The following is a 24,528-nucleotide window of genomic DNA, read 5'->3' as shown; positions in this document are numbered from 1 at the left end:
GCTCACGTTCTTGGGGCCTTGCTCCCTACAGGGGAGATCCTGATTGTGTCTTCAGGCTGGCCCAGCACCAGCTACTGTGTACTTCTGAAGAGTGTTTCCTTTTTGGTGTTCAGTCAGTTGTCACCGATCAGGGAGAACATATGGTATTTGTCCCTTTGGGACTGGCTTATTTCACTCAGCATGATGTGTTCCAGATTCCTCCATTTTGTTGCAAATGACTGGATTTCGTTGTTTCTTACTGCGGTATAGTATTCTAAAGAGTACATATCCCATAATTTCTTTATCCAGTCTACCGTTGATGGGCATTTAGGTTGGTTCCAGGTCTTAGCTATTGTGAATTGAGCTGCAATAAACATTAGGGTGCAGACCGCTTTTTTGTTTGCCAATTTAAATTCCTTTGGGTAAATTCCAAGGAGTGGGATGGCTGGGTCGAACGGTAGGGTTATCTTCAGGTTTCTGAGGAATCTCCAGACTGACTTCCATAGTGGCTTGACCAGTTTGCATTCCCACCAACAGTGGGTTAGTGTCCCTTTTTCCCCACATCCTCGCCAGCATCTGTTGTTGGTAGATTTCTGAATGTGAGCCATTCTAACCGGGGTGAGGTGGAACCTCATTGTGGTTTTGATTTGCATTTCCCTGATTGCTAATGACCTTGAACATTTTTTCATGTGCCTGTTGGCCATTTGGATTTCCTCTTTTGAAAAATGTCTATTGAGGTCCTTGGCCCATCTCTTAATTGGGTTGTTGGTTTTGTTTTTGTGGAGTTTCTTGATCTCTTTGTAGATTCTGGTTATTAACCCTTTATCTGTTGCATAGTTTGCAAATATTTTTTCCCATTCTGACGGTTGTCTCTTCACTCTCCTGACTGTTTCTTTTGCAGTACAGAAACGTCTCAATTTGATGCAATCCCAATAGTTAATTTTGGCTTTGACTGCCTGTGCCTCCCGGGTCTTTTCCAGAAACTCTTTGCCTGTGCCAATATCTTGAAGGGTTTCTCCAATGTTCTCTAGTAACTTGATGGTGTCAGGTCATAGATTTAGGTCTTTAATCCATGTTGAGTGGACTTTTGTGTAAGGTGTAAGGTAGGGGTCTTGCTTCATGCTTCTGCACGTGAAGGGATTTTTGAGGATAATTTTGAGTATGCATACATTTTGCTCCATAGATTGACCTTCCTTTCTTAGTAAACATTTTTTAAAAGTAATTATTTATTTATTTGCAAGAATTACACAGAGGGAGGGAGAAACAGAGAGAGAGAGAGAAAAGGAGAGAGCTTCCATCCCCTGGTTCACTCCCCAGATGGCTGGGGCTGGGCCAGGCTGAAGCCAGGAGCCAGGAGCTTCTTCTGGATGTTCCAAGTGGGAGGCAGGGGCCCAAGCACTTGAGTCATCTATTTTTCCCAGGCCATTATCAGGGAGCTGGATGGGAGATGGAGCAGCCAGTGGTCACTAGGGTGATGGTGCCTCAGGCAGTGGCTTTCAAACTTAACTCCTTCCTGCTTGAGTTGCACTTCATGATGTTTTGTTAATAAAGCACACAGATGCCTGATTTCTTTCAAGAATGCTTTGTTATATATTATTACCTTGATAACTTTCATTTATAAAAGTTCTTGAATGTTGACAAGTCTTATTGTGTAATATCTACATGCTGACGTTTTATTTAAGTTGCTGTGTGCTATATTTTAGAGAAAATTTTGTATTGATTGGGCAATAGGAAGTTGACAATTTGCGTCCTCTTCGTAGGTATGAAGAAATGCTAAAGACCAAGACTTTCCCCATTTCTAAGCTCTCTTACTCTGCCAGTCAGTTTTACTTGGAAGCTGCAGCAAAGTACCTGAGTGCAAATAAGACTGAGGAGATGCTGGCTGTCCTGTCCAAGCTAGACGTAGAAGACCAGCTAGTGTTCCTGAAGTCTCGGAAGTGCCTCGCGGCAGCTGCAGACCTGCTGCACAGGGAAGGGCGGAGAGAAGAGGCTGCCGTGCTGATGAGGCAGCACGGTCACCTCCTGGAGGCCGCCAGGCTCACGGCTGACAAGGGCTTCCAGGCCTCCTGTCTCCTGGCGGCTGCTCGCCTCAATGTGGCCAGAGATTATGACATCGAACACACCAAGGTCATCCTGAGGGAAGCACTTGGTCTCTGCTCTCAAACCAGCCAGTTGTCTGGCATTGCTGAGGCCCAGTTTCTGCAGGGAGTGATCCTGAAAGACTTCCAGAAGCTCAAGGATGCCTTCCTCAAGTTCGACATGCTCAACCACTCAGCCGGAGTGGTCGAAGCGCTGTATGAAGCAGCCAGCCAGTGCGAGGCTGAGGCTGATAAGGTTCTGGCCCTGGCCCCGGTGGGCTTGGCAGTCCTCCTCAGACTGGTCAGGGCCCTCCAAAGGGTGACTACCAACGCTGAGAAGGAAATGGTCAAGTCTTGCTTTGAGTTTTTTGGAATTTCTCAGGTGGACACCAAGTACTGCCAGATAGCTCAGAATGACCCTGGGCCCATATTAAGACTAGTTTTTGACCTGGGTTTGAACTTGAGAGAGAAGAAAACTAACGACTATTTCTTGATAATGACTGAACAAGTGAAATTAGCGCTAAACAAACACCTTTTGAACAGGCTATGTCAAATCACACGGAGCCTGCTTGGGAACACCTACCCTGGGGTCTGCAGGAGGTTTATTGTAGGCTTAAAATGTGAGAAGGAGAGCTGTGAAGATTTCCACAGGCCTCTGCGGCGCTGTGAGGCCAAGTGTTTGGTTCAGTCAAAAACACACCTGGTGGCAATCAATGGATTGCTTTTGGAAGCCAAAAAAGTATTCCCCAAACTCTTAGCTGAAGAACTTAAAGAGATCGACTGTATTCTGTCCACAGACGTGTATGGCTTTTGCAAATCCTTCCTCAGTGTCCTCTTTCCTAAGCATTTCCATCCGAGAGTACTGTCGGAAAACCCTATGGCTTGCAAAGAAGTCCTCAGGCTGAGTCAGGCATCCTTCCGATACTGCAGGTCTGCCTTGAAAGAGTATGTCCATGCTCTGTTCCAGAGTGAAGGGGCTTGCGGCCGCCGCGAATCCACGGACCTGTGGCTGAGCGCCATGCAGGCTTTCCTCCTCTCCTCGCAGTACCCAGAGGAGTTTGAAAAGCTGCTCCACCAGGAGGAGGACAGCTACAACCAGGAACTCCGAGCTCTGGAGTCGGCAAAAGAGGACAAGGGTGGGGGGAGAGGCAGCAGGGCGAAGAGAATAGAAGGGAAGTCCGGCATGCTGGTTCCCAGCAGGGACGACGCGAGCGTGGGGAGGAGCGCCCTGTGCTTCATCCGGCTGCTGGAGAGCTGCATCGACCAGCTCTATGTGCACAGGAACCCGGAGGGCTACAAGAAGCTCTTCTTCCGCTTCATGAACGTTCTCATCAGGCGCTGCAAAGAACCGCTCATCCCCAGCGTTGGAAACACAGTGGCCTTGCTGGAGGCCCAGTTTGTCCACTGCGCGGTGGTGCTGGCCCGCCTCTGGAAGAATGGCGTGCTGTGCCTCCCCAGGAGCTACATTGCGCTCTTGCACTACTGGGAGTTCCTGTTCTGCAAAAAGGACAAGGAGTTCGGGGATGTTTTCTCCATCATTCAGGAGTACAAACCCAAGGACGTGGCCAAAGCCATTCAGGATTTCCGGTTCCACCTCTCTTACCTCGTCAAGGTGCTGTGTGGCTGCGAGAACGTGCACTTCAACGTCATGCTTGATGCCTTCAGTGGGATAGCCCGTGTGGTCTCGGGGGAGGCTGAGCGGACACTGGTGCTGTGCTTGGTGCTGCTGGTGAATGCCCAGGACGTCCTGCAGCCATTCTGCAAGCCTCTCCTCTGCCGCCATTTCCAGGAGATCGCGCGGCGGCTGCAGCTGATGCGGGCGAGCTGTCCGGGCCAGGTCCCCGAGCGGCTCCTCAGGGTGGTGAGGCGGGTGTGCGTGGCGGTCAGTGTGAAGTCTGTGGTGGAAGCATTGCAGGAGCTGCTGTATCAGCGAGATGAAGAGTACCTGATGGACTGCCGGTGGCGCTGGGACGGTGCGCACGCCAAAGGCTCCGTGGTCCGTGGTCTCTCTCATGAAGAAGTCAAACTGAGCAGGTTGCTCGCTATGGAGCCTGTGGTCTACTTTGCAGAACCTGAGTGCGAGTATGGTCAGGATGAGGCAGATGAGCTAGCAGTAGGAGACCGCGACCCCCTGCTGGCCGCCATCCTTCTGCAGAAGCAGCAGAAGGCCTCCGTCCAACGCAAGCTGAGAAGAGTGTGCCTGGTGGTATCTCTGTGCGTCAGCTGGAGGAGAAGCGTGCATGCCCAGGCAGAGGCCACCATGGAGGAGGCCAGAGAGCCTGGAGCTGGGAACTTTAAAAGGGCTGATGTGGACAGGACCCAGTGTGACCTGTGTGGGGTGAAGTTTACCCGTAGCCCTGAGAACTATTTCAGCCCCAGCAAGGCATTCGGGGGAGCGACTCCAGAGGCTGTGGCCCTCTGCAGGGCCGAGCCGGAAGGGGAGGAGTGTCCGGAGAGGAAGAGCGAGTCTTACGAGCAGCACATCCACCTGGAAGGCCACAGGCGGCAGCAGGCGGCCTACCAGAAGTATGCAGAGTTCTTCCGGGAGACGGTGGACCCGGCCATTGACGAAGGGAAGCTGGTGGTGCAGGACATCGAGCAGAGCGTTTGGATCCGCAGCCACGTGGGTTCCAGAGAGCACAGCCGGATGCTGCAGAGGAAGATTCAGGAGCACATCAGGAGGGTTCTGGACATAGTGGAGGACCTCTACAGGAGGAAGGCCTGGGCTGGAGGTAAGGGCCGTGCAGGCGGGGGCGCAGACTGCGTTAGGCCTGGGCTCCGAGAAGGCCTGTGAGGGTTAAGTCCCTGGCGTCTGACTCAGGCGTGTTGGAATCCTGGCCTTAGCGGAAATACGAGTGACTCCGTAGTACAGCCCTCGTTGTTTGGACTGCCCCTCCTCCAGTTAAGAAATTTGTGATTATCGTTGGCTGAGATGGCTTCCCCAGGCACTACGGATGAGAAAAATGGTATGCTAACTGATTCTCTAGAGAGGATGTAGGGAGAATGTTGGAAGTCTTATGAAAATGTGTTGAGCTTCTCCTGATGGATCCATTCAGTGGTCAGTCTCGAGCACCTCCCGTGCGCTGTCTGGCTGAGATCTGGGAGAATGCTGTCTTCCTTTCAGGAGGGCTCCTAAGTCATACCCCTGTGCTCTTTGAAAAGAGAATTCTTACGTGGTCTTCAAGTCAGAGTTCCCCAAGCTTCTATGCTGAGTAGAAGTTAGGTGTGAAGTGCGTGAAATTGCACATTTGAAAACATTCTCTGATTCAGATACTCCAGTTCAGGGCTTACTGGGATTTTGAACACAAGCTTCCTTGAAAAGTCCGCTTTTGGCATTCTCTGTGGACTCACAGTAATGGCATCAGGCTGGCATTTAATTGTAGTGTATGTGGGGGCAGCAGAAGGCAGCCCCTACCCCCATGTTCCCTGAGGGCTGGGCTCAGAAACAGCACAGAGATCAGCTGCTGGGTCGTGGCGACTTTGGCTCTAGTACTGGTGTTCTGGGTCCTGCGGCAGCCTCTCCACTCACAGCCGTTCTCTGGTTCCTGCAGCGGAAGAGGTGATGACTCGGCTGGTCAAGAGCCTGAGCGTGGCAGTCAGAAATGCGCAGGAGTGGTTGATGAGAACAGAGGTCCGCCTGAAGGAGGAAGGTAAGGAGCCCTTCCAGGCCCAGGAAATCCTTCGGCTCCTCCACTTCTCGGTACCACTGGCTCCAAGGTGAATCTGAAGTGAGGCTGCCCATGGGCGTCAGAAGCGGCTTCTCACTGTGCAGGGGTGCCAGCTCTGACGAAGCAGATGACTGCCAAAATAGCGTCTGCGCTTCCCCAGCTGCCTGTGAGTCCCGGTACTCTTGGCTCATATTAGTTGCTGAAAATCTCTTCTGCAGCTCACAAGCTGTTATTGATGATGTTTGGCTCCTGCACAGTGACCCCTAAGGATAGACAAAGCCAGCCCTTGGTAAATATACCTATCATGTTGATCATTCACTGTAGTCAGTGGATGTTTGTTTATAGAGTCTGGTAGGCGTGGGTCTGGGCCAGAGCATACACTTGTAAATAAAAGAAACACAGTCATGGTGGAAACAAGCCTGCATGTTCCCAGGGAGGCTTACAGGCTTATACAGAGCGAGTCGGGCTCCTTCCCCGTGGTCAGAGTCACCTCCAAGCTCTCTGTGTCCTTCCTGCCTCTCCTGGCCAGGCCACCCCTCAGCTGTCTCACCAGCCCCAGAGGCCTCAGAGTTCTAACCCAGCAGGGCCTGGGGAAACTTGCAGGAACTTGGTGCAAATGTCTGCCCATAAAAAGCTTCAGCATAGAACCCCCTGTGGGGACTGTGATTTTGTGATTGTTTCAAGAACGGTAATTGGTGTCCTAACTCAGGAGTATGGTTGAATTGAGACCTTGCTCTAACGTAAGGCAAGAGGCAGCAGTTTGTAAGAAGATCCCATTCTGGAGAAACGTGTTTACACTGCTCATTTGGGGAAGCAATATCAGTACTCGAAAGGAAAACTCTTTCTCTGGCGCTCTGGTGGAAAGCTAGATGTCTTCCAAGTATTACAGAGACATTGGGTTCTTACTCGGGTGTTAGAGTTTGCAGTGGATTGGAAACAGAAATCACCATTCTGCACTCAGTTTCTGTTTTTTGATTTTTAAACAGGTGTTGTTGAGAAAGATGATTATGAAAATGAAGTTGAAGACTTTGGTGAGCTCCGTCCTAGAAGATGTTCACGGAAGTGTGGAAAGCAGAGAAAATACTAAGGTTGCTACCGTTGCTGCCTCCTAAACCCTCAGAGTGCTCCATCCATTAGAAAGAAAGAATATAAATTAGCTTAAGGAAGCTCAGGGGAGACTAGTCACACCTTTGCTTTTGTCCTCCTTGTCTTCTCTTTTAGGTGGTTTAGGGTGTGGTCGCTCCCTGCCCTCGGAGACCTGTTCCATGTTTCCGAGTTAGAGTCTAGCAGTATTAGATGTCCCCAGACACATCCAGGTCGGAGGAGTCATAGCTGAAAGGAACACTGTCCTCGTCTCCACAGAGCTCCCGCTGCCTGGCTGGCTTCTGTGGTGACGAGTCGGTAGCCGGGGACCGGGTGTTCCAGACACTCTGCACCTCAGAGTTGCTACCACTTTGGGCTGGGAAAGGCCTACAGGCTCCCTCATCTGCTGTGACCCCGCTGCAGCACAGCATAGCACAGGAGCTCGTGCATCGAGGGGCCCAGGAGGCAGCCTGTCTAGGCATCTCCAGGCCCACCTGCAGCGCAGCTCCTTCTGCTACATTTGTTAGCCTTTTCTCTCTCTGGCGCCTGCTCTCGGCCATTCTCAGCTGCCTGTGCAAGTCATGGTTTGACTGCACAGAATGTAGCCAAGAATTCACCCAGCATCCTGTGGCCGTCCTTTGTCTCTGGGGAATGTTTCTGGGGGCGTTCCCAGCTGGCCTCTCTCTGCTTGGCTGTGGTGCAGACATTGTGAAAAGTGCTTTGTAGGCAGCCTTGCACGTCTGGTTTTCTTGTTGGCCACTTTGGCCTAGGTTGACATTCTCTTAAGCTTTCACCAGGTGAGGTTGCCATTGTGGGACAGTGACCTGCCAAGCTGCTGGCTGGGAACGGTGGACAGAGGAGGAAGCCAGCTGTCAGTGCCAGTCCGTTGGGATTGGGCTGCGTGCGAATCACTGCCATTTGGCTGGTGGGCCCTGTGAGAGGGGCCGAGGCACAGGCCTGTTTGCAGGAAGCCGTTGTTCTCCCCTCCACCCAGTGCGCCAGCAGTGACCTGTATGGCCCCGTCTGGGCAGCCATCGTGCGCTCTGGTGGTCCCTGCGCACCCTTTTCACAGTCCTCAGCTCCATCAGGGTGAAACGTCAGGCTCGCTTTGGTCTTTGAGTGTTTTGTCCTTGCAACAGAATCAACTTTTCCTCCACGTTGCTTCTACTTTTGCTGCGTGTTGTTCTCCCGTACTTTTCTTTCTAACTGACCCGGTTTCCTTGCAGTGTTCATGTGTGTAATTTTTATTAGGTCAGGTTTCTAACTTTTATTCCAGTTGTCTTTTATAAACTTTACTTGGCAGAAACAAAAAGAAAAAAAAATACCCTATCAAATCTTGTAGTATTATCACGTTTTTATAAAGTTCAAGCATTTCTCTTGCCGGCGGCTGCTGTTTATTTCTCGTCTCCGCTCAGAAAGTAAAGAGCTCAGTCTTGGAGCTACTCCCCCTTCTGGCTGGCTGGTTGAAGCTGGCTGGGGCAGAAGTTCACTGTGCCTTGTGAGAGTAAGAAGTCTGGGGCAGTAACACTGCGGCCAGGGCCGCACAGGAGGCTGGGGCGCGTCTAAGGCCGCCTTGCGCACATTCTTCCCGGTTCGGATACTCCCGAGCCTGCAGGGCTGGCAGCGGGAGCAGTTTTGTCATTCTGTGTCCCAGGCTTTCCCCAACAAGGAATGCCTCCCTGGGAACCCAGAGGCCTGGGCTCGAGTCCATCTCCTGCCCTTCATGAACCCTGTAATCTGGGGTGAGAGGAGCTCAACACTGAGTGCTCACGTGTGGCTCTCCCTCGGGCCTCACCATCTGGTGAGCAGAACGAGAAAACAGCTGTGAGAGAGCTGTGCACTGGCTGGGTGGTAACAGCGTTTACATAACATAGCTGGACCTCCGCTTCCTCTTCTGGGAAGCTGGTGTAAGATCTGTGCAGTCTGTGCAGCCGGCGCAGAGCTGTTGCCATGGACTTGACTACGCATCAGGTCTTCGTGCTGCGATGTCGGTGACTGCTTGTCAGGAGGCCAAGGCAAAGAGCCAAGCTCTGCTTCAAGATCAGAGAGCTCAGCACCGGACAGAGGGTCCTGCCATCAGCCGCCTCGGGACTGTCCAGTAGAACTACCCGGACCTCCTCCCCTTAGATTGTCTCTCCTCCGTGTGTGAGAGCCATGGAGGAGGTGTGTGGAGACGAATCAGAGAAGGATCGGCCCAGCCCACTAGCAAGGGGCTTGCCTGGATATCCAGGATGGAGGTGTGTGTTGGGAGCCCCGAGATCACTCTCAGGTTCGGTAATTCACTGGGAGGGAGCCCAGGACTCAGCCTGCACGCAGGTGTAGTCAGGGCTCTTGATTTATGGCATATCAGGCCCAGTCAGCCAGAGAAGGAAGCGGCACACGGGGTGGAGTCTGGGGTGCCGGGGTAAGCTGCCTAGGGTCCGCTCCCTCATCATGAAGAACACACTATTCCCAGCAACGAGTTGTGAAATGTGGGAAATGCTGCCGGCAGGGGAGCTTATTAGAGATTCAGGACACAGAGTTTTCACCAGGGGCTGGGCGTGGAGGCCTCTTCTGCCCAGCATGTATCAAAGTCCTGGAGCCTTGGGAGGAGACGTTCAGGAGAAACCACACTGTGTACACGCTGTCACCACTGTGAGCCACTCTGTCCGTCAGCGCTGGGAACGGGGAGAGCCCTCCTGAAGTCTGTGTTTAGACACCAGGCAAGGGTCAAGCTGTGAGCAGGCCTTTCAGAGGACAGCGACAGACCTGCTGTGCCGTCTGCTGTGGAGGCTTTGTTGTGTTCACCCCACTCGCGCACCTGATAAGCACCCCTGGTAGCCGTGTGCCTGCTACCTGTGGCCCCAGTCAAAGCAGTACATTTCTTGTAAAACCCATCGTGAGCCAGCGCTGTGGCACAGTAGGCTATACCTCTGCCTGTGGCGCCAGCATTCCACACAGGCGCTGGTTCATGTCCCAGCTGCTCCTCACCAGTCAAGTCTCTGCCATGGGCTGGGAAAGCAGTGGAAGGTGGCCCAAGTCCTTGGACCCCTGCACCCGTGTGACAGACCCAGAAGAAGCCCCTGGCTCCTGGCTCCTTTCTGGCCCAGCCCTCACCTTTATGGCCATTTGGTGAGTGAACCAGCAGATGGAAGACCTTTCTCACTGTCTCTCCCTCTCTCTCTCTAACTGTGTCTCTCAAATAAATAAATAAAATCTTCAGAAGAAAAAAAAAACTGATCATTAAGAAAAAAACATTTTCCCGGTACAGTGTTGTGGCATAGCTGCCAAAGCCTCTGCTTGCAATGCCAACATCCCATATGGTCACTGATTCCAGTCCCAGCTGCTCCACTTCCAATCCAGCTCCCTGCTAATGAGCCTGCGGAAGCAGCGGAAGACAGCCCCAGTGCTTGGGTGCCATATGGGAGACCTGGTTGCAGCTCCTGGCTCCTGGCTCCTGGCTTTGGACTGGCCCAGCCTCGGCTGTTGCTGCCATTTGAGGAGTGAACCAGTGGATGGAAGATCTTTCTCCCTGACTCTCCCTCTCTAATTCTGCCTTTCAAATAAATAAATTTTTAAAAAGATTTATTTATTTGAAAGAGTTAGAGAGGTAGAGACAGAGAGAGAGGTCTTCCATCTGCTGGTTCACTCCCCAGATGGCCACTATGGCTGGAGCTGTGCTGATCTGAAGCCAGGAGCCAGGAGCTTCCTCTGGGTCCCCTACGTTGGTGCAAGGGCCCAAGGATTTGGGCCATCTTATACTGCTTTCAAAGGCCATAGCAGAGAGCTGGGTAAGAAGAGGAGCAGCTGGGACTAGAACTGGCGCCCATATGGGACATCGGCACTTCAGGCCAGGGCTTCAATCCACTGCGCCACAGCGCTGGCCCCATAAATAAATCTTTAAAAAAAAAAATTCCCAGCTGCCTTAGACATTGGTTGCACGTCCCTTAGCCAGTGGTAAGCATTCAGAGTATTTGGGTCCTTAAAGGACTGCTGGGGAAAGTGGCAGGGACTCATGCCTCTCGCAGCTTTTCCTTTTCCTCCTCTGACCCCCACACACACTTGGGCCTGACCATTCTTAGTGGAGAACTCTGGTTCTCAAATCCCGTCTGGGGCAGGAGTCCAGTCCTTTAAGGACTGGAGGAAGGATGAAAGTTGACATAGGAGCTAACGACATCCCAAGCTCTGAGCTAGCACCTTAGTTCCTTACCAAACCATTAGCGAGGAAACAGGCCCCCATGATGGGGGCTTAGTGTGGGTCACAGGCCAGCTTGGGGGGGGTAGGGCTGAGGCCAGGACCTAGGCTTTCCGATGCCAGCCAGCGCTGTTTCCATTAAGGACTAAGGCACCAAGGCCAATGCAGATGCCAGCTAGGGTCTCTTGGGTCCTGTCACACCTGACCAGTATCAGTGCACAGAGCTTGCCAGACATTTAGGAGAGCTCCCTCCCTTCAGGTCCTCACTCGGTTCATGGGTGACGACTTCCTGTAGGAAAGTGGAGTACCCAGTAAGGAAGCAGCTGTGTTCTCTTGTCGTCCACTGGAACAGCCTGGCCTTGGACCCCGAGGACGGGACAGAGCAGCTGCCCGAAGCATTCCTGTTGGATAGCGCAGCGCGGCACTGCTCCGGAGCCACTGGCTTTCCTGTTTTGTGTGTCCTCTGCCATCACTACCCGGAGTATCGTGGTTCACTGGCAGGAATCCCGTTTCCCGCTCCCTCACCAAATGTGGAGCTGAAGGTCCTGTAATTTGCCCTTTCCTGCCCCTGTGTCCCCAGAGTGGTCACTTGCAGTTCAAGGTGAGCCCCAGGTATGCTGCACACCGTCGTCAGCACTGACCACCACAGGAAGGCCCACTCATGGAGCTCTGAAACTCAGAGCTGCGTTAGCCCTACTCGCAGGTAGTGTGGATGGGGAATTTGCATGCTTGCAGGCCCTGGTTGTCACCAGGGTCTCCCCCGCACCTGGAATTTCTCTAGTGCCATGGAGCAGACTCTGCCAGGCTCCACCTAAGCCGTGGAGTCCAGGGCTGCCCATGGGCACAAGGCCTATGGGGTGTGAAGGGAATGAGGCCAGGAATGGACAAGACTGCACTCCAACCTCTGGGGCTCTCTTGGCCAGGAAAATGACCAAGGGTTGAAAACACACAGTTTTAAAATGTTGGCCGGCGCCGTGGCTCAATAATCCTCCGTCTTGCGGCGCCAGCACACTGGGTTCTAGTCCCGGTCGGGGCGCCGGAGTCTGTCCCGGTTGCCCCTCTTCCAGGCCAGCCCTCTGCTGTGGCCAGGGAGTGCAGTGGAGGATGGCCCAGGTGCTTGGGCCCTACATCCGCATGGGAGACCAGGAGAAGCACCTGGCTCCTGCCTTCGGATCAGCGCAGTGCGCCGGCTGCGGTGGCCATTGGAGGGTGAACCAACGGCAAAAGGAAGACCTTTCTCTCTCTCTCTCTCTCTCTCTCTCTCTCTCACTCTCTCACTGTCCACTCTGCCTGTCAAAAAAAAAAAAAAAACAGTTTTAAAATGTCAACAAAGCAATTTCCTAGTTTTATCCAAGACACATAGGAGAAATTTTATATTTTTAACTGCTAATGATAATACAAACTTCCTGTGTTTCCACCTGCTTTCAGTATGGCTTTGATAATCCTTTAATGGTCTAACAACAGGGTTAGACCTTTTGGTCTCAGTTGTGCAAGAAATGTCACGTTTTACTTCATTGCAATCCTATTCTGAGTCCTATTCCCTCTCTAATCAGGAGGCAATTCACCTCAGTCATTGCTGGAGGCCCTCTGCTTCCTTGAGGTCTCTAAGTATCAGGAGCTTTCTATGGTGTGGGTAATCAGAGTAGGTTTGCTCGCCTGCAGTAGCTGCCACTGACTCCCAGGTGTCTGAGAGGATGGCTGATTGCTCCTGGAGCCAGCTTGGTTGGGGGAGCCTGGGGTATCTGGCCCTGCCCCATAGCTGTGCCCTTGAGCCAGCCCCCTGGAGTTTCCCACCCTCCCACTATATTGCCACAGGGCGAACACACATCCCTGTGGACTATGCATGACACCTGTTCCTGCCCCTAGCTGTTTCCTTGAGAGGGGCAGGAAAACAGAACAAACCCAAGTTCACAAGTGAATGGAGTTGAGGGCTAAGTAGACTTCCAGGACGGCAGCACCAGTTCCTTCCCGTCCTCGTGTGCGTACTCTCAGTGCTGAGGTCTGTCCTCCTCTCCATTCTATGGCTTTAGCCAGTAGAATGCAGCAGACATGACCCCGTGTCGATTCCAGGTCTGGCCCTTAAGAGATCTGGCAGCTGTTGGAGTCAGCCAGCTGCCATGTAAGAGTCTGGGTACCCTAGACCACGATACTCTGAGGAAGCCCTGTGGAGAGCCCCTGCGTGGAAACCCCGTGTGGAGGAGCCCCCTGAGGGGCTGTGGGAAGTGCAGCCCCTTGACATTTGTGCTGGCTGAATGAAGCTGAGTCAGTGACCCTGGCAGGTGCCAAATGGAGCAGAAACACCAGTTGAGATCCACCTTAATTCTGGGCCCAGAATCCTGAGAATGAAGAATTGATGTTGTCAGCTATAAGTTCTGGGGGAGATCTGGTAGGCAGCGATAGATGAACATGAGCACGCGCTGTGTGCCATTTCTGTCATCTCTAAATCTTAGTTTCCCCAGTGCAGAGTGCCGGCTCCTAATCCACATGTGTGCAAGCTGAGGGCTGTGCCCGGGGCAGGTGAGTGCAGAGCAGGGCTTCGCTCAGGGCCTGCGTTGGTGCATCGTCTCCCGCTGAAGGAAGCGCTTCCTCGGCCTCTCCCTGGCCCGGTGAGGATCCTAGTGCTTCAACCTAATGCCGCGAGGGGGTCCTAACCCCCACTCCAGGAGCCAGTGGTTTGCGGCCTGGGCGGCCTCCGCTGTGGGGCTCGGCAGCTGACTGGCTGGGCAGAGCTTCTCCCCCGGCCAGACGTGCTTGCCAGGGCCTCCTGAGGGAGCAGGGGTCCCCCTGACCAAAGTGACAGAGCGGTTCCCACTCAGCTCCTGGGTTCTTGTTCCCCTGGGCCACTGGCAGCCAACACTGCCAGGTGTCGCCTGAAGGCAGGCTGCCCCTGGCATTTGTGGGGGTGTGGGTAAGAGTGGAGGCCTCTCGCCTCTTCCCTTCCCACCCTTTGCTTCGTTCTTCCTTCTGTGTCATGAAGGACGTTCCCTCCCTGTCAGTGGATGTTAGAACCACATCTTCAGACCCACTCCCTGACTGTACCCCTCCTCCCATACAGCCACCCTTGGTCCTCCTTTGGCCCCGGGACATCAGTGGGGAAGAGGCTCAGCTGTCTGGGCAGTAGGCTTCCGGGGCTTGGCATGTGATTGGAGGGGGCCTCCTTTTGCAGGTTTGGGGCACAAAGGTTGGCTAGCAGCATAGCACTGGCCCATTTCTCCTCATGCAGCTGTTTCCTTCATGGTCCTTATAGGACAGGAATCTGACGTTCATAGATTTTCCAGTCCTAATACCATAATGATATTCTCAATTTCTCAGTGCCTAAACTCTTTGTCTCAGACTTTGACTCTCTTCTCTCCCACACACGTTTTCCCGGGCTTCCTCCAGCGCACTGATCTGGAGTCTGGAATGCCTTAAATGTGTCCCTGAATCAAGACCATTCATTATCAGGAATCTGTGACCCTGGGATCATTCCCAAGTTCATGATTCCAGGCCAGCATTGTGGTGTAGCAGGTAAGCCACAGCCTCTGGCACTGGCATCCCAGATGGGTGCTGGATCATGTCCTGGCTGCTCCACTTCTGATCCAGCTCCCTGCTAATGGTTTGGGAAAAGCAGTGGACGGTGGCCTGAGTGTTTGGGTCCCTGTTACCCATGTGAGAGACCTGGAAGAAGCTCCTGGCTCCTGGCTTCAGCGTAGCCCAGCACTGGCCATTGTGGCCATCTAGGAAGTGAACCAGAGGTTTGAAGATCTCTGTCTCTGGATCAATCAATCAATCTCTCATTCTCACTCTCACTCTCTCACTCTGCCTTTCAAGTAACTAAATCTTAAAAAAAAAAAAAAAGGTTCATGATTCAAGGGTTGGTAAACAAAGGCAGCAGGTAATTGTTCTTTCTGCCACAGATTTCTCTCCTGGCAGCTGAGACCGGCTTCACCTACTCCTGTCACTCAAAATCTGCTTCAGAGCTTCTGACTGCAGAACAAAAGATCCCGTGGGCGGCGCGAGGCCCCGTCCTCCCACGCAGCCACCCTGAGAATGCCACAGAGGTTAAGAGTGCACTGGAAACTTCTCTGGTAGCCCTTAATTCCCTTCTGCAGCAGAGAGCCCGGCTCTGCCGACAGTATTAGTTGATCCTCGCCCCCCCCCCTCCCGAAAAGGCTGTCTCCCCACTCACAAGGGAGGGAGGGGCATCCGCCGGGGAGCAGGCATTCTTTAGGGGGGTTGTTCAAGGGCCTGTCCCCTGGGGCTGCAGAATTCTAACCCTGTCCAGGATTCTCTGTTCTCCCCCTAAGACACCTGCAGCTTACTCTTCTAGTTGGTGATGCAACCTGACCACCTGATAGGACGCGGCGGGCTGAGTTGTAGCCGGGAAACGGGGAGCTGCCAGCACAGTGTTTGAAGCAGAAGCTAAGATTAAAATTTGGCTGCTTTTTCAACTGTGGCAATTCAGACACCTTATTTAAAGTCTGGGAGCCCATTTGGGAGCTTATAAACTGGCAGTAGTGACACAGGCTGTCATCGCATTATCCTCCCTCCCTCGCCCCCTGCCTCCCTTCCGTGGATGGACCAAGAATGGGGACTGGTTTGAAGCAGCAGTCTGCCTCCAGGCGGTGGTCACCAGCACCAGGGAGCTCTGGGGACAAAGCTGGGCCAGGCTTTGTGTGCCCCGTGCGGAGGTGGGGACGTTTCTGACAGGGCTTTGTTCCCAGGGCCCCAAGCTTCCCTGGGAGCCTGAGACTAATTTTAGCCGAAGCGTCCGTGATTCCGCAGGACAGCTGTTTGAGGGAAATATGTAGGCCAGTCTGTGATCTGGGGAGTCATCGGCTCAACGTTAGGAAGTGGGATCGGGGAAGAGGACCAGAATAACTCAACTCTCGGGAGACGGCCACAGAGACTTAAAGCTACAGGCTGCAACCCACTCTGGAGCGCTCAGGTGGGACTGCGCGGGGCACTGTGACCCTTCAAGCCTGGGGGTGGGGGTCAGTGTCTGTCCTCTTTCCTTCCCTGCTCGCTGTTGGCAAATCCTGACGGGGAAAAGCCCGCCTGTGCCCACGCTGCAGGGGCAGCGTCCTCACACAGTCAAGGAAGCAGCAATCAATCAGTCCAGCTTCTCTGGAGGGCCTTCCACAGTCCTCTTCAAAATTACAAATAGGGGCCGGTGCTGTGGCACAGTGGGTTTAAGCCTCGGCCTGAGGCGCTGCCATCCCATAGGGCACCGGTTTGAGTCCTGGCTGCTGCTCGTCCAATCCAGCTCCCTGTTGTAGCATCTGGGAAAGCAGAAGAAGATGGCCCAAGAGCGTGGGCCCCTGCACTCACATGGGAGACCAGGAGGAAGCTCCTGGCTTTGGCCTGGCCTAGCCCCAGATCTCTGTTTCCCTTTCTCTCTAACTCTGCCTTTCAAATAAATAAATCTTAAAAAAAAAAATCCTTTAATAAAAAAATTGGAAATAGACTCATCTGTGGTTCCAGGCACCTCACTTTCAATTTTTTCATTTTCTTCCACGTTTATTTTTAATTAGATTTATTTCTGATTGCAGTGAAATGCAGATACCATGGGCTTTCCCACCTTCCCCACTCTGTCCACTCAGTAGTGCTGAGCACGGTGCCCCAGAACTTTCTCCTCTCCCCCACTGAGACTCGGCACCCACTGGACACCAGCTCCCCGCATCCTGCCCCTCCCGACATCCACTCTTCTCCTCCCCATCTCCAGGAATAAAGGGGCCGGTGTTGGGGTGCAGCGGATTAGGTTGCTGCGGGCAGTGCTGGCATCCCATATGGGTGCTGGTTCATGTCCTGGCTGCTCCACTTTTTTTTTTTAACTTTTGTTTAATGAATATAAATTTCCAAAGTACAGCTTATGGATTACAATGGCTTCCCCCCCATAATGTCCCTCCCACCTGCAACCCTCCCCTTTACCACTCCCTCTCCCCTTCCATTCACATCAAGATTCATTTTCGATTCTCTTTATATACAGAAGATCAGTTTAGCATACATTAAGTAAAGATTTCAACAGTTTGCTCCCACACAGAAACATAAAGTGAAAAATACTGTGTGAGTACTAGTTATAGCATTAAATCTCAATGTACAGCACACTAAGGACAAAGATCCTACATGAGGAGTAAGTGCACAGTGACTCCTGTTGTTGACTTAACAAATTGACACTCTTGTTTATGGCATCAGTAATCACCCTAGGCTCTTGTCATGAGCTGCCAAGGCTATGGAAGTCCCTTGAGTTCACCGACTCTGATCATATTTAGACAAGGCCATGGTCAAAGTGGAAGTTCTCTCCTCCCTTCAGAGAAAGGTACCTCTTTCTTTGATGACCTGTTCTTTCCACTGGGATCTCACTCATGGAGATCTTTCATTTAGGTCCCCCCACCCCACCCCCAGAGTGTCTTGGCTTTCCATGCCTGAAATACTCTCATGGGCTTTTCAGCCGGATCCGCATCCGGCTGCTCCACTTCTAATCCAGCCTGGGAAAGCAGCGGAAGATGGCCCAACCACTTGGGCCCCTGCGCGCATATGGGAGACCTGGATGAAGCTCCTGGCTCCTGGCTTTGACCTGGCCCAGCCCTGGCTGTTGCAAGAATTTGGGGAGTGAACCAGAGGATGGAAGCTCTCTCTCCCTCTTGAATTCCATCAACCTGCCTTTTAAATAAATAATCTCAAAACAACACTAAAATAGCTAGATGATAAAGAAGACACACTGGAAGCATGTTCTCATGGAACAAACATGAACTGTGACCAAATATTTGACCTAAAATAAAAAGATGAATAGAAATAACACTCCTTTTAAAATAAATATAAAAATGCAAGGAAGAAACTATCAAAAAACAACATAAGATGAAAAACATATCAAAACCCAGAAAATATACATAATATTTATCAATCATAGACATTTGAGTATAAGCCAATTTGGAAGAAGCAAAAAGGGAATATGGAAAACAGGAAGAATAAAGAATTGAGAAGAAATAAAATTCTGCAAGGTAAAATGAAAACAATCAAACTAGAAAGTCTGCATACATATTTGCGGTACGTGATCGCATTTGCTCGGCTGTCTGACTTAGATGCAGCTTCCTGCTAACATGCGTGCTGGGAGGCAGCAGCTCATAGTTCAAGTGTCTGGGTCCCTGCCACCCACATGGAAGACCCGGGTCAAGTTCTGCGCTCCTGGCTTCAGCCTGTTCCAGTCCTGGCTGTGGTGAGCATTTGGGGAGTGAACCGGTGGATGAAGATCCGTCTCCATCTGTGTCTCTGTCTTTAAATAAAAACTACAGAAAAATAGAACTTTTATTTTCTGTACAACAACTTAAGCCCATGTCCCAACTAGGCTAGTAGCAAAATTCGACCTGTTTTTCTCATTTTCTCCCACTTTCTCCGGAGAGTGTGTCCATGTTTAGAGTTCTGTGTATGTTGGGTCTGCAGCAACACTGAGTGACTCCCAGCGCTTCGTAGGAAGGATCCCGGGGAGCCGCATGGGGAGCTGGAGCTTTGGAGCAAGTGAAAATCGTCCTGAGACAGCGCATTCCTGAGTTCATCTCTATCTTTGTTTCCTGGAGCATCGGAGACTACAAATGATTCCTCAGTATCTGCTGGCGTTGGTTGGCTTTTTGTTACTACAGAGAAGAACCTATGGCAGCCTCACTTTACAGAGAAGTTTATCTTGACTCACAGTTGTGGCGGTTCACAGTCCGAGCTTGGGTGCCCCCAGGGTTCAGCCTCCAGTGATGGTGTCCTTGCTAGCGGAGTCTCAAGGTGGCATCACATGGTGACAGCCAGGGAGCCCATAAGTCTGCATCAGCGTGGTCTCACTCTCGTTATAAAGCCAACAAGATCCCATCACCCCACTCCTTCCTAACACCTCCTCCAAGCAGATCACTTCTCAAAGGCCCCACCTGTAAATGTCATAATTGGATTGAGTGTCCACCCTCTTGGAATCGCTGGGGCAAACTCCTCGTAGTTCAGGTGGACAGGCAGTCAATGTGTAGCGCCACTCTTCTATTGTAGAAGTAGAATCCCTGGTGTTTAGCTAGTCAGATGGACACAGCTACTACAGAGTCTACGTATGCCTTCCTCCTAGCTAGGGGTCGCCAAGTGGTTCTGTTCTACTCGGGGCTGGATGGAGATAGGATTGTTGTGTTCAGCTCCTGGGAAATACTTGAGAGAAAGGCATGGTGTTCTTTTCCTCCTGTCTGGGATGTGGAGTTGACAACTAGAGGCAAATGGACTACCTTGGACCACAGAGTGGCACCGGAAGGGAGGACACGCACGATCAAGTTCTAGAAACAAAGAAACTGGAGGCCCGCCATGCGGAGTGTCTCACTGGTGCTGAGCTGCCTATGTTCGTCTTCCAGGAAAGAGTAAAAGAGGCTTCTTAGTTTTCTTGAATGTCCTTTAGGGGCTGGCGCTGTGGCATAGCAGGTAAAGCTGCCACCTGCAGTGCCGGCATCCCATAGGGGCGCCAGTTCAAGTCCCGGCTGCTCTGCTTCCCGTCCAACTCTCTACTATGGCCTGGGAAAGCAATAGAAGATGACCCAATTCCTTGGGCCCCTGCACCCACGTGGAGACCTGGAAGAAGCACCTAGCTTCTGGCTTCAGATCAGCGCAGCTTTGGCTGCTGCGGCCAATTGGGGAGTGAACCAGCGGATGGAAGACCTCTCTCTCTCTCTCTCTCTCTGCTTCTCCTCTCTCTGGCTCTCCTCTTTGTGTGTAACTCTGACTTTCAAATAAAATAAATCTTTAAAAAAAGTTCTTTAAAGTTATGTGTCACAGGCAAAGCTACTTTTCAATGTATTTTAAAATTTATTTATTTTCTATTTTTTGTTTTATTGTATTTTCTATCTATTTGAAAGGCAGAGAGAGAGAGGTATCTTTGCATCTACTGATTCATTCCCCAAATGCCTACAACTGCCAGGGCTGGGTGAGGCAGAAGTGGAGCCTGGAGCTCAGTCTGTTTTCCACGTGGGTGGCAGGAGCCCAACAACTTGAGCAGCCACCTGCTGCTTCCCAGGGTGCACATGGCCAGGAAGCTGGAAATAGAAACAGAGCCAAGACTCAAACCAGGATCTCGGATGGGGGCTGTGGACGTCCCAAGTGTGCCTTAACTACTGAGCCAAACACCTGGCCCCTGCTCTCAGTGGTTGTACCGAATTCAAACTTTCAGCCGTGGGTGATCCTGCAAGACCGCCTGCCTAGCCCAAGCAGGAGGTTAACCTGACTGCTGGCAGACAGCGGGGGCCCCGGGCACATTCCCCCACCCCCAATCAGGTATACCGCTCCCGGGTGTGGCCCAGGCCCATCAGGAAGGCTACCGCAGCCTACATGACCTCCAAGCTGATTGAGAAGCATAACGGCGCCAATATCGGCTCTATCCTATAGAATTAGTGTCATCCTGAACTAGCCACGCCCTCTCTGCCTGCCCTTTGAAAGGTGTGCTTGCTTGTTAACGGACACGTTCGTCGAGACTTGTCTCCGGTGCCTCCTGTCGAAGAACGCCATCACCCCGCCATCCCGCAGTGCGGGCCTTGCGAGATGAGCCCACACTCCGCCTTTACTGGGCTCTCTCATGGACCCTTCTTCTTAAGATTTATTTTATTTATTGAAAGGCAGAATTACAGAGAGAGAGCAAAGGAGAGGTAAAGAACAAGATCTTCCATCTGCTGGTTCACTCCCCAAATGGCCACACTGCTAGGACTGGGCCAGGCCGAAGCCAGAAGCCAAGGGCTTCTTCTAGGTCTCCCATGTGGGTGCAGGGGCCCAAGCACTTGGGCCAGCTTCTGCTTTCCTAGGCACATTAGCAGGGAGCTGGATTGGGAATGGAGCATCCGGGATTCAAACCAATGCCCACATGGGATGCCTGTGGTGCAGGCAGCGGCTTAACCCATTATGCCACAATACCAGTGCGCCATAGGCCCTTCCGTGCAGAGGATAGCTTGTACCATGGAAGCTAATAGGGATATTTATTTTTTCTTGGTTTATCAAGAAGGCAAGTGGGGTTTTGCTGCCTTGGAAAATTAGGGCATTCTTTGGATTGGAAAAGGTTTTACTTTAAAATGCAAAGCCAAGTTCTAAACTCAAATGCTGATTCCAGCTGCATGGGTTGATTAAGAAAAGCCAGACATCCAGGTTTGTCAGTAAATCTCAAAAAACTTGGCACTGACTGGAAAACGTGCTAGTACAATGCAAACAAAAGGAGTCAGAGGGTGATGAACCAGGTCATTGTCCTAAGGGGGGAAAAGGGACCAGCAGGCAGGTGGAGAGGGCGGCTGGGCGGGCTCAGGTGGGAGGGATGGTAGTGAGTGTGTGTGCTGGCCACAGAGCCCTCCAGAGGGGCTGGACCTCTGCAGGTTCAGGTGCAAGGCAGTGCAGGGAGGCTGTGGGCTGACTTATTTCTGCAGATAGCACGAACTTACTGAGCAGTCTCTCTGTGCCAGACACTCGCTAGAAAACCCATGTGCAGACACTAGATGGAGGAGAAATTTTCCTGTGAGTAAGAGCTAAGCGAAGGGCTGGATTGAAATTCAGCTTGTGTACTTGGGGCACAGAGAATCCAAGATCGTCTTATCCATAGTCGGACACAGATTTTCTGGACCTTCCAGATGACTTCTGTGCACTTCCGGTTCACCTTCCACCTGGGACATAGCCTTTAGAGTCCCAAGGTGTGGGAATCCACTGGCGACCTCCCGCTTCATGGACTCCAGACTCTGTTTTGTCCCTGGACCCACAAGGGTGCCAAAAGGACGGTTTATAGCAGGTTCTCCTGGACCCGGCTCGGGCTGCTGTCCTCACCTGCCGTGTGTTTTCTCTGGGTTCCTGCCCGGTGTTCTCTTTAGCTCCCTGCTGCTTGCACACCGCAACAGTTCTGGAGACCAGGGGGGCTGGCTGTGCAGTCTCACGCAGCAGCCATCCACGGCACCCAGAGGCGGGCCGGCAAGGCAGGCTGCGCCAGGATGTTGGTTGTTTATCAGGGTGGGGAAAGAAACCTCAGATGCTCCGGGCGGGCGAGGGTGTCAGGGAAGGAATCCCTCCCTCCGGCTCACTTCGGGACCACCCAGGGAGACCCCTTCTGCCAGGTGCTTCTGTGACCGGCAGGGTGTGCAGGCAGGGAGCCCCGTGAAGACACGCGACCCGTCAGCTGAAAGAGAGGGTGTGCACAAGTGAGACCTCCCGTGATCTCTGTAGCCGGGTGTTGGCGTGGCTGCCGTTGGCAGTGTCTCCAATGGAGGGATGTCTCAGTCTTGTCTTCTTCCCCATACCTGAAGTTATAATGCCAACGCTGTCTCTTCCCAAGTGCTTCGCCTCTCTCTCTCTCTCTCTCTCTCTCTCTCTCTCTCTCAGCTGTTGGGCGAGAACTTCCAGGCACCAAGATGCTCTGGGTGAGTGCTCTCCTGCTTAGCAGAAATTGGCTTTGCTTACCTGGCTTCAAAGCTCTGCCAGGTTGGCCTGTGGTGTGGCTGCGTTGCCTGGCAACAGAGCTCCATGGCAACATTCTGCTGGAATGACAGGGATCCGCCCCCATCCTGCTCCTGCTCCCCCCGCCCTGGTGCTGTTGCCTTCCCCTGGAGAATGCCGAAGGCTGTCCTCAGCTGGGCCACAGCAATTAGAGGTGCGGACTGGCTGGCCCTCAGCCACCCTGTGCCGCAGCTTTCCGCTTTATCCGCAGTAGAGCAGTCGCCACGGTTCTAAATTAGCTGGCTGGCTTATTTGTCCTTGTTTTCTCCCACCAGACTGTAAAGGCAGGAATTTATCTGCCGGGGCTGGCGTTGTGCCCAGCAGGAGTTCAGCGGCCACGTGCAATGCTGGCGTCCCATATTGCAGTGCTTGTTCACGTCTTGGCTGCTCTGTTTCCAATCCAGCTTCTTGCCTGCCGCCCGGGAGAGCAGCAGATGCTGCTGCAAGCCCTTGGGCCCCTGCCGCCCCTGTGGAAGACCCAGACCGCTCCTGGCTCCTGGCTGTTGCAGCCATTTGGGAGAGTGAACCAGTGGATGGAAAAATCTCTCTCTCCCTCTCTCTTTTCACCCCCCACCCCGTTACTCTGCCTTTCAAATAAACAAAATCAGTCTTTTTTTTTTTAAGACCTTCAAGTGCTGACCATAGGATCTCACTGACGATTTTTTGAATGAATGAGAGAATGAACGAGAATAAGGCTCCTGGAGGTACAGGGGTGGCGTCAGGGCCCCCTAGGGCTGGCCTGCTGGTCTCCCTCTTTTCCTGTGTGTGGGGTGAGCCTGGATCATCCAGGCTGCCAGACGAGAGGCCCTGTAAGGTAAGAGGAGGAGGAGGAGCCTGGGAGGGGGCACCAGCTGGGCAGGGAAGTCTGGATTGGCCAGGACAGCCGACCCGTTGGCCCGAGACACACACACTGGCGGTGAACACAGCTCTGTGCTGGGTGTTCACCGAGCCCGCTTTGCTAACATTCCCAGCCACACTTCCCCTGGGACACACTGGGTCCAGACCCGGTGGTCACGCACACGTTCCCACACATGGGCCCGCAGAGGATCGAGTGCCCGACTGTCATGCCAGCCCCTCAAGCCCTGGCTAACCAGGCGTCTTAACCTGCAACGTCCGTCTTAACCTCCACTAGGCGCTATCTGGTCTCTCGCTCAAACAGCCTTCCAGGCCCTTCCTGAACAAAACCGGGCAAGCGGGCACCCTGATCACTCTTGGGAGAAAAGGAAGGGCCGTCTCTCCTCTGGCCTCCAAGGGACTCGAGGGTCTATCACACCTCGGCTTGTCTCAGGGACTGTGATGGAGGCTGCTTGACCATTGTTGCCTGTGTAAGCTGCTCTTCAGCTGGCCCCGGAGGACCCAGTCCTACACTGCCGTAACAAGAAACACAGCAGCCGTTGAAGAAGTGTTTCCATCCTCTCTCAGAGGCCCAGGAAGTAGGCTGCTAACTCTGTCAACTGGCCGCAACAGTTGGAGCTGTGCCGATCCGAAGCCAGGAGCGAGGAGCTTCTTCCAGGTCTCCCACATGGGTACAGGGGCCCAAGGACTTGGGCCATCCTCCGCTGCTTTCCCAGGCCGTAGCAGAGAGCTGGATCGGAAGAGGAGCAGCCAGGTCTCGAACCAGCACCCATATGGGATGCCGGAACTGCAGGTGGTGAAGGTCACGTAGGCTACAGTAGCCTCTGTCTGCTTATGCTAAATGTGGCCATGTCCCCGGGGCTGCACTGGGCACGCTCCGTGAAGAAACTGGGTGGTGACTCCAAAAAGCAGGTGCCCGGCTCAAATCCCGACTTTGTGCTGCTTCACGCCCAGGGACGCCTCGGACTCCCGGAGCTTTGACCTGTTGCTCTAAGACAAAAGCTGCTTCCTTTATCGGCCTCAGTTCTTTCTCCAGTTCCCTGGGTCTTCCTTTTTCTCTTCTTTCGATTCCAACCCAAGGAGACTCTCAGCCCAATCGTCAGATTACAGCCCGGCCTCCCGGGGGCAGCCATTAGGGGGGTCTGGCTCTGGGAGAGCCTGTGGGAAGCGCAGGTTCCGGAACTGCCTTGTTTTGTTGTTGTCATAGCAACTGTCTGTGCGCCATCACAGAGAAGTCTCCAGAGCA

The 24,528-nt window shown here is 52.8% G+C and overlaps 1 protein-coding gene across 2 annotated transcripts in view; it reads left to right on the top strand.

Moving 5' to 3' along the window:
• TRANK1 (tetratricopeptide repeat and ankyrin repeat containing 1) overlaps nucleotides 1-8,189 on the top strand; it is a 156,523-nt gene extending 148,334 nt beyond the window's left edge. For both annotated transcript variants that reach the window (XM_089331309.1, XM_008266129.5), the window contains 3 exons: nucleotides 1,740-4,789; nucleotides 5,609-5,707; nucleotides 6,712-8,189. In XM_089331309.1, coding sequence (XP_089187435.1) covers nucleotides 1,740-4,789; nucleotides 5,609-5,707; nucleotides 6,712-6,812 — 3,250 coding nt within the window. In that variant the 3' untranslated portion in view covers nucleotides 6,813-8,189. The remainder of the gene's footprint in view (nucleotides 1-1,739; nucleotides 4,790-5,608; nucleotides 5,708-6,711) is intronic.
• The last annotated feature ends 16,339 nt before the right edge of the window (nucleotides 8,190-24,528 follow it).

Source organism: Oryctolagus cuniculus, chromosome 4, assembly GCF_051225735.1.
Source record: "Oryctolagus cuniculus isolate XC-2025 breed Fujian yellow rabbit chromosome 4, ASM5122573v1, whole genome shotgun sequence".
In the NCBI taxonomy this organism is placed as follows: Eukaryota; Metazoa; Chordata; class Mammalia; order Lagomorpha; family Leporidae; genus Oryctolagus; species Oryctolagus cuniculus.
The sequence above is the reverse complement of the archived record's forward strand: the minus strand, read 5'-3'. Positions and strand labels throughout refer to the sequence as shown.